Genomic DNA, 10365 nt, shown 5'->3' with positions numbered 1-10365 from the left:
AAAGGAAATAAGCATACACAATTACATATTCAAAATTGGATGACACCAACAAATTAAAAATACATATATAATATCACCAATATGCTACAAATGTATTGTGCATTCCTAGTGTTTGCACTTCTCCAGGAAGGAAGAAACGGGAATATTACATTTATTTCAACTACCTATAAAATTTCCTTTGACAAGTTCAAGTCAGAAACGTTTCTGTGAGTATGTTCCGTCTGAAGTCAACCCACTGCACAAAACAAGACTTCCTGCAGTCCTCCATCCACGGAGCGAGCACTTTCAAGCAAGCTCACGGCCCTGACAGCACGGCTTTCATAGCTTCTGGCTAATCATGAATGAAACGGCCCAGTGACTTGACGGAAGTGTGAGAAAGAATTTTGGCCGAGGTAACAGTAGGGTACGACGCCATGACCACAGCAGTAACAGGTCAATGCACACAAGTTTACGCATTGGAAATGTCACATCTTGAAGACTTCAGAAGGGCACACATCACCTTTCATTTCAAAGACAGATGAGCTCAGTTCACTTCTCTTTGAATAACAGTGCTCGCCCAGCTCAGTTTGAATATATACAAAGGAAAGTCATCCAAAGTTTTCAAGTAAGGGTAAAAACCTGTAAAACTTTTGCATCAACTGCAAACGCTTATGAAAGAAGAGGTTTGGGTAAATCAAGCCCCAGCAGTCAGTTCTCTCATGCTTATGCCTATCCACACTGACCTGTTACACAAACACATCTACAAAGCCCAAGCATTTTATGCATTTTCACAAAAAAAAAGCAGTTCTGGGCTGGCAAAAAAAAAAAAAAACCTGGATTCGCATCGCTCTGTAAACAAGTTGGTCACAAACCAGGGACTTCTGTCATCAATGGCTCAGAAGCAGTATGAGGTGCTCAGGAAGCACAAAACTTAAACAGATTGTTCAGTTTCTTTGTTGCGGAAACCTTTATATGTCACTGACACTTACATAATGCTTTGGATTAATAGTCATAAAGACAGTGCGGTTATGTTCATTTGTAGGCAGGTTATGTAGTAACTCAGTTACAGCACTGTGGAAACTCTGTGAAAAAAAAAAAGAAAGTAAAAATGACCTCAAGCATCAATAAAGCGCTAAAATAATCATGGGTTGCTGCTGCAAATCCTGCAGCAGTTATCTCCTCTTGCCCTTGCTTTCACTGTTTGCTCATCTGGCAAAATCAATATCTGAAAGCAACTCAGGGTGTCTCCAATCATAACCTTCACCAATAAAAATAAACCATCAAAAGTAAAAAGTCCCCCAAAAAAAACAAACATTTGAATGTACCATATTTGCTCTGCACCCTACCAGCATCTCTTTAATGGAAAAAAACAATCAATAGTGCATATTAAGCAATATCCTAGTTTTACCGACTTGTGACTGGCCTAACAAGTGAGTGTTTTCGTGGCGCCTCTGAGCTAACGTATATCAACACGCATCAATGACGAGGCTGGTGTTGTCAGAAAGAATCAAATGACACGTCCCCAGTAAGTAACAAATAGGCAAACAAAGCATGTGAACTTGTCTATCGGCAATGGTTACAATCTGTGTCAAATCCAAATCAGTCAAGTAGAATAAAGGGACAGTCATCTGTCGAAAGCATTTAATCTGTACTGTAGAGATGGAAGGAAACTGACATTTAATACAGTGGGTGTCTGTTGTCAACAGGAAGCATATAATGACATCACAATTACCATGCCAGAAATTCAAAAATTCCTTCAAAGTAAGAATTAAGGATCATTTTCACACTATCTTGAGCAGAGTGCACAGCAACGCCAGGATCGTTGCATTCACTCAAGTGGCAGCCTGTTGTACCGAACACCATCAAGAACAGCCTGGAAGTCTTCCATAAGTGTTGGGTTAGATGTCAGTAACACCTCTAAGTTCCTGGCTGTGCTAAAGATTCATCCTCTTTCATGCTCTGGGTCTTTTCATGGCTTGGTGTTAAAAATCGAGCCATCTACACCTAGAAAAACCTACATGTGAAGCAACTGCCTTCAGAAATGTCAGCTTATATATAACAGCTGGTGTATTTTCATAGTGTTCTTCAGTGATAGCATATACATATGGTAGATGTATTTAAATTATCTTTAATTCTTACTGTCAAAGATTCTCTTGCTGTCATTGTAATACTATTATTAGTATTATTATTATTTTTGTGTAGGTAGACAGTTCTGGTGTCATTTATTGTGTAATTATTTACTCAACCCAATGTTTTTCCAGCCTTATGAGTTTATTTCCTCAGTGGAAAATAAATCCTGGCTTCTCTTTTTATATAATATGAAAGTAAATGAGGATTTAACTTTAATGTTAAAACTGACAAAAGCCACATAAAAAAGCATCATAAAAGTAGTCTAGAACATTGATTCTCAACTTTGTCCTCCATTTTCCAACACAATATCCAAAGATATTCAAGGACTTTTTTATGAACAGAAACTGTGAGTACTAACATATTACATTAACTAACCACAATTCATTTTGTGATTATAAAGGTTCCAAGAACTGTTCTTCAATTAGGACAATAGTTGTTGAGAAGGAGAAAAAAGAAATATGATTTCAGTTAACATGCTTTTTGGCATTTAGATTTAGTGTGAAAATGTTCTCAACCCCCTGGTTGGGGAACCTGGAACCCTGGAACCACTAATCTACATCTAAATCTTCAGATGTCATGCAACAGCTTTGTGTGAAGAACAGTCCAAAGTTTCAATTGTTATTAACTGCAAATCCTTAAAAAAGTACCATATTTCGATTCAAATTTGTTTGTTCAGTAAATAAGTTTGATACATTTCACAGAGACTGCATCTGAATTACTAGTTTATTACATATCTGTTTATTATCGATTAATTGGAAACACTATAATTTTAACAGTGGTCTTTAAATAGTGTGCAATGCTTCAGCTTTTAGACAGCAAAACCTTCACAGAAATGTTAATTCTTTAAATAATTCCTTATTACGGGACCGTCTTATAAGACTGTAAAGTCTTAAGGCCTTTCCACACTGAGGCCGAAAAAGCGAAACGAATATCGGACGCGATGACGCGCTGGAATAAAACAATACATTTCTATGGATGCTTCCACATAGACCGCGAACATTAGCGCACCGAAAATGCGAATGTTTTTTTTCGAACCAGTACGATGAATCTTTTCAGTTTCGCAAAGCGATAAAACGGGCCGTCCAATAAGATTTGAGCTAGGATCACGTGACCGGAGCAGCTGCTGTTGCACAAAAAGGCAAGAGTGGTGGCGCTGTTTCGAAAACCAGTGTAAACAAACACAGAAGAAGAATATCCCGGATAAGAGAAGAGAGTGGAAGCTGAGTTCTTATCGTTGGTATTTGAGAACAGATTTATTCTCACATGTTCTTTATATAGAATAACATTTCTATTAATTGTCCACTGAATTATGTAATCACAGTAGAGCACAGTCCGTTTTCTTCCACGTGCGTGAGTGTTATGAGTCAGAGCGCGTTCACTCTTTTTCTACACATGAAATATGAAAGCAAATAGACATATGATTATGACGATATATTTTCTGTATGTGTTTTGTATGCAGCTCATGGTATTTTTATAGCAATAAAGGATGTTTATGACAAATATTAGCAGTGTAGTGTTATTAAACATACAGAGTGCATGTGTCTGCTTATTAATCAAAATCAACTATAGATCACAATCGGAAGTTATTACAAGCACTCAATGATAGTTTAAAGTAGGTAAGCAAATACATTAATAATTACATACATTTTCAAGTGTAGCTTGATGCTAATTGTACTTCTAATTATATTTTAGGATGTAGCCTATTCTTGTAAGCATTATAGATGTGTTTTTCCGGAGTAGAACCTTGTTTATCTTCATTTAATGCGGATGATGTTAAATCCAGTTACGAGATACATATCTGAGGAAAAATGGATTGTTGGTCGGCGCCACCTAGCGTGCAGGCGTGAATTAGAAGGCGAACAATCGTTTCGGTTCGGTGTGAAAGCACCATTCGTCGGCGATTCGCCTCGCTTTTTCCGCATCGTGCTCAGTGTGGAAAGGCCTTTATTCTGTTCTTTGAGTGTCCCAGCCAAAACTGTTGCATCATTTAGATGATTAAAAGCACATTTCGAGACAACAGAATTATGTTCCATTCTGTTGCACTCTGTCTAGCTGTATTACGAAAAAATCAGTCTTGTAAACACCCCCCCACACACACCCACCCAAGCCCCAAAACATCATAATTATACAGGGCTTCAGATACTTAAGACAACCCACGACTAGTCTTTTTTGAAAATATGTTTACCCATTATTATCAATTACATTATTTTATTTTATTTTATTTTAATTCTAAAGGTGAACAGTGGCTGAGGATGAGTAAATGAGTAAAAAACAGCTGCACATCCTATTTATGCATCTGACCACATCAGAGACTGTTGAGAGTCTATTTTACCTGATAAGTGTCCCACAGGCGAATGGTGCAGCGCAGAGGAAGTTCTCTCATAAGCAGGTTGTTCATCCAGCGGAAGGCGAACTGCAAATACTCCACCTCATACTGCTGCATGTGGCGATGTACCGTCTCTGTTAAAAACCAAAACAGTACAATAAATCACCACCCTGACGTCAATCACCCCATTCATCTATCACAATTAAAGCATCATTATATTCTCTTCAGTAAAATTGGGACCAAACAATAAATGACAGCCACTCGACTGACACAACAACAACACAAATTCTCCTCGCCGCTTTCTCGCAGACACAGTTCACAGATGACAGCCTTCCAGGCGTAAGACATAACACCCTAATAAAGCCATAAAGAATGTCTCCGTCCGTGCAATCATGTGCTCGACGCTGCCATGTAAGCATGAGGTAATTACGCCACTGTCAACCCAACGTCTGAGCGTGTTATGTTTGAGAGGAAACAGCAGCTTTATTTATGGGCGTCTCTTTAATCAACACGGACACGCATGACTGCGTGTCCCTGCAGAAATATAGGCATCTTCATTCACCTCCTGACAACGATGGGATTCTTTGACCGTCACATGCATGACAGGTTTTGGTTGGGGGTGATATAAATATAAACAATATTTAAATATAATTTTATTATATAATATATATTTTTTAAGTCTCTTCTCACCAAGGCTAAATTTATTTGATTAAAACAGTATGCACAATGCAGTAATATTGTAAAAAAAAAAAAAATTACTATTTAAAATAACTGTTTTCTATTTTAATATATTTTAAAATTAAATGTATTCTTGTGACAAAAAAAAAATAAAAAATTCAGCAGCCATCACTCCAGTCTTTAATTTAAGTCTTAATATTTTTGTGGAAACTATAATACATAATTTTAAGATTCTTGAATATAAAATAAAAAAATAAAAAAATAAATAAACAAGAACAACAAAATCTCACTGCTCCTACGTTTTTGAATGGTCTGTATATAAAAGTAATTTCAGAGTAAATACAAATGTATAGACGATGTCGTCATAAAGATGAAAAAAAATAAAGAAAAATATCAAGCTCTGGCTACAAGCATACACCCACTCATCCACCCACGTCGAAGATCAGCTCCTGTCAAACCTCACGCATGTCTTGACAGTGTCATTCTCACATCCAGCTCTCCTGAATAAACAACTTATCCTCATTAACGCGGAACACATCTCACTGCCAAGACACAGAGCCGATAGACTGACAAAACAAACCAATTTTGCTTATTGGTGCTACAAATCTAAATCACCAGTTTTAACCTAATTAAGAGGTCAGTGAAATAAGGATGGCCATGATGATGAAAACAAAATAACTTCTAGTTTAACATCATGCTACAATTTCCCAAAAGTGCAGTCTATGCATGCATGGTGTTTAATATGCATTTAATACTTTGGTCACACATTAGTTTGAGGACCAATTCTCACTATTAACAAACTATTAACTATGACTTTTGCCTCAATAAACTACTAATTTGTTGATTCTTAATAGGTAGTAAGGTAGCTAAGTTTAAGTATGGCGTAGGATTAAGGGATCTAAAATATGGTCATGCTGAATAAGGCATTAATATGTGCTTTATAAGTACTAATAAACAGCCGATATGCTAGTAATATGCATGCCGATAAGCAACTAGTTAATAGTGAGAATTGGTCCTTAAAATAAAGTTACCAGTGCTTTAATATGCATTTGACTTTTTAAATCCACTTTCATCAAACGTGCGCACACACGCACACACACACACACACAGGTTTGTTTTTATGGTTTATGGGGACTCTCCATAGGCGTAATGGTTTTTATACTGTACAAACCATATTTTCTATTGCCCTACACCAACCCTACCCCTAAACCTTCCCCTTACAGGAAACTTTCTGCATTTTTAGATTTTCAAAAAAACTCATTCTGAATTATTTATAAGCCTTTTGAATTACGGGGACACTGAAAATGTCCTCATAAATCACCTTCTCGTTGTAATACCTATGTCATACCCATGTTATTATACAAATTTGTGTCCTCATAAACCACATAAACATGCACACACACACACACACACACACACACACACACACACACACACACACACACACACACAGCGCTCTATGCCATTGACTTGAATTAAATGTCTTGATGTTAGAATAAGCCTTGCAGCTTTATAAGCAGAATATGGTTGTCAGCCAACAGTACACATTTTCTTGCATACCTTTTCCACCTTCAATGCAGCAAAACACACGCAAGTTTTGAGGGGGATGGGGAACAGGCAGAGGTCAGAGTTCGCAGAAAGACAAGTGAGCTGTTTGCCACGATTCTGCTGAGCAATGGACTTCTGCTCGACTTCTGCCCCCACCCATCCATCCCATAATTACATCTGCACTGACCCTCTGTCTCGCCCTCGCTGCATTTGCAGCCAAAACCCTCTCGGACATCTTCTGTGAGATCTCAACAGCCGTATCTGTACATGACTTATACAAGCACAGCCAGGGTTATAATCATTAACTAAAACCAAAACCATTAAAAACACAGTTTTATTACTTGAAATAAAATAAAATAAAAACCTTAAACTTATTCTGTTTCAGCTAGTTGCTAAAGCACCATTTCTCTCTCTTTTTTTTTTTTAAGACAAACAAACAAACAAACATAACTATAAAGTATTTATATATATATATATACATACATAACATACATATATATATATATATACATAAAGAAATAAAATAAAAGTTGCAAAACAGCGAATTTGACTAAAAAAATATAAAAATCTTAAATGAAATATTTTATGGAAAAGATGCAATCTAAGTAAATGGCACATAATTGGAACAAGTTGAGGGTGAATAACAGAAATTGAATATGTTTAGCCAACTATCCCTTTAACCTTGGAACAGGCCACCTTTTACGCATTGACCTTATATGTGTGTGTATGGATTGTTTATTCACTGTTTCACACTGAATGCAGAATGAATTTAATAACAGATCTGGAGATGTGACATTTGACAGCAGTCACTCTACCAAGATTGTAGAGATGACATTTATAATCATGGCAGAAAACTGTTCATAACCCATAAGTCAAATTCCCCAAGTCCAATAGGATCAATGTTTAGAGTTTTATGTGCACTGCTTTTAATCTGACATTATTTCATATCTACATCTTCAGTCAAGGGGTTGATTCATGCAAAGTAAACGGAAAAAAGGCAATAATGCAAAGATTTATCGGAGACCAAGGCAGCACAAAACAGCAACTAAACCGTTATTTTCATCCATTCCAGGTTTTTTTTTTTTTTTCTCTCTCCATTGTCTTCCACATAGTTGACTGTGGTCCAAATGAATGTTTTCCTCCATATGTGACAGATCTGGTTTTCGGATTACAGTGCGTTCAGCAGAATTCAGGGTGTATCTGACATTTTCACTTATGTTCTAGGCTCTACAATCTGTTCAACGTGACTTAAAAGTTAACAGTGCTGTTGGAATTCATGCCATTTAATCTAACTCAATATTTGCCATAATTGCGCTTTTGACTCACCATGAAGAAGACAATGAAAAATGGTGTTTGACCTCAATAATATATGGATCACCTTGTATAAATATTTAATTTATTAAGTCTAAATGATATAATTTAATCATGTAGTAATTTATAATAATATAAATCCAATATTTGCATTTAATATTAATATAATCATTTATAAAATGCATTAATTAAAATAATAAATTAAATTGCTATAAAAAAACAATACATATTCACCTCTTTTTCAACTCCTCGCTTTCGTATAGTAATTGACATGAAACTTGACACTGACACTTTATTGGCATTGCATCTTTTTTTTTTTTTTTAAAAAGCTACCAAAAGAAATTAAAGGCATTAAAGGGATAGTTCAACTAAAATGAAAAGTCTGTCATTATTTTTATACCCTCATGTCATTCCAAACCTGTATATTTACATAAATAAATTCACCTTGAGCAATTTGCATGCTGATGAACTTCAATGTATTCATACAAAACAGCCGAGATAAGAGGAAACAGTGTTCACGTTCTGGGGCGCTTCTGACGAACAGAATTGTTTTAGCGTTAAACAACTCTTATGGGCTATCGTCTAATACGACTGCTAATTACTACAAGCCCTCGAACGAACTGAAAGCGTACGGTGACAATAGTGTGTTTGGTTTCCTAATGAGAGTGGAGTGTGAGCGTTAAAGAGACATGAAGCAAGTGCGCGAGAGAGAGAGAGAGAGAGAGAGAGAGAGAGAGAGAGATGGTGTTTGACCTCAATAATATATGGATCACCTTGTATAAATATTTAATTTATTAAGTCTAAATGATATAATTTAATCATGTAGTAATTTATAATAATATAAATCCAATATTTGCATTTAATATTAATATAATCATTTATAAAATGCATTAATTAAAATAATAAATTAAATTGCTATAAAAAAACAATACATATTCACCTCTTTTTCAACTCCTCGCTTTCGTATAGTAATTGACATGAAACTTGACACTGACACTTTATTGGCATTGCATCTTTTTTTTTTTTTTTAAAAAGCTACCAAAAGAAATTAAAGGCATTAAAGGGATAGTTCAACCAAAATGAAAAGTCTGTCATTATTTTTGTACCCTCATGTCATTCCAAACCTGTATGACTTTCTTTCTTCTGTGGAACATAAAAGAACATATTTTGAGAAGTGTATCTTTTTTTTTTTTCAAGTCAATGGTCACCAAAACAGTTTTCATTCTTCAAAATATTTACTTCTGTGTTCCAATGAAGAATGAAAGTCACATTGTTTTCAACAATTTGAGGGTGAGTAAATAACTGAATTTTAATTTTTAGGTGAGCTATCGTTTCAAGACGTCCAAAAGAAGAAATGACAACAAAAGGAATCAAATAGCTTTGTTTTATACAAGTTGAGGTTTTTCTGTTGGGATCAGAAAAGCAAATTTGATGTTCAAAGCAGCATTTGTAAAGAACCACCCCCCTCCTCACATATTCAACAGTCAAAAGAGACAAAAAAAGTAATTAAAAAAAATAATCTCCACTAAAAATGACCATCTAATTTACATATATAAATTATGCATAATATTAACCAGACCAAACATGATGCATTTTATACTACACACCGAGAGAGCAATCTGATGATAGCAGTCTAAAATTTTGTAATAATTAGCAGTCAAAACTTTGGACTGATTCATTGACTGATTGAAAGAAGTATCGTATGCTCACTTATGCTGCATTTATTTGATCAAAATACTATAAAACGTTGATATTCTGAAATATCATTACTATATTTCAAATATCTGTATTCTGTTTTAATATATATTTTTTCAAGTAATTTATTTTCGTGGTGGCAAAGCTGAATTTTCAGCAGCCACTGCAGTCTTCAGTGTCACGTGATCCTTCAGAAATCACTCCTGGATATGCTGATTTGGTGATCAATTCTTACTATTGTCATCATTGTTGAAAAAGAGTTTTGGCTCACTGTAAAAAATTACAGTGAATTTAACGTTAACATACTGTAAAAATGCTACAGTAAAAACCTGTTACATGGTTAACGGTAAATTCCCCATACTATATACGGTGAAAAACTGTATTGGACATTACATGCAATTGTACGGTAGCATACCGTTTTTGGAAGTGAAAAAGTATAATTACGTATAATATAAAGTAAAAAAACATATAATTTACAGTGAATAACCGTAAATTGACATTCCCAGAATTCCCTGCATTACATTTCAAATTTGATGTTTTTTTTTTTTTGTTGAAATAACAGTTTCTTCTTAGTTTTTTTCTTATCAGTTTTGTATATTAGGGTTGTATGTTACACCTAATGTTGTTAAATTAATGTTTATTGCATTATTTCAGTTTCATGTGTGTTACCATGATGGTGTTTAGTGTTTGTGTGAATG

The 10365-nt window shown here is 35.1% G+C and overlaps 1 protein-coding gene across 3 annotated transcripts in view; it reads right to left on the bottom strand.

Moving 5' to 3' along the window:
- The window catches only part of LOC107689730 (TBC1 domain family member 22B-like), a 163240-nt gene that overhangs the window by 41472 nt on the left and 111403 nt on the right, over positions 1 to 10365 (bottom strand). For 2 of the 3 annotated variants that reach the window (XM_016487862.1, XM_016487860.1), the window contains one exon: positions 4442 to 4569. In XM_016487862.1, coding sequence (XP_016343348.1) covers positions 4442 to 4569 — 128 coding nt within the window. Of the gene's footprint in view, positions 1 to 4432; positions 4570 to 10365 lie in introns of those variants that run through there. The other variant, XM_016487861.1, reaches the window with a different exon arrangement.

This window comes from Sinocyclocheilus anshuiensis, unplaced genomic scaffold (genome assembly GCF_001515605.1).
Source record: "Sinocyclocheilus anshuiensis isolate Anshui unplaced genomic scaffold, SAMN03320099.WGS_v1.1 scaffold1014, whole genome shotgun sequence".
Classification (NCBI taxonomy): Eukaryota; Metazoa; Chordata; class Actinopteri; order Cypriniformes; family Cyprinidae; genus Sinocyclocheilus; species Sinocyclocheilus anshuiensis.
The sequence above is the reverse complement of the archived record's forward strand: the minus strand, read 5'-3'. Positions and strand labels throughout refer to the sequence as shown.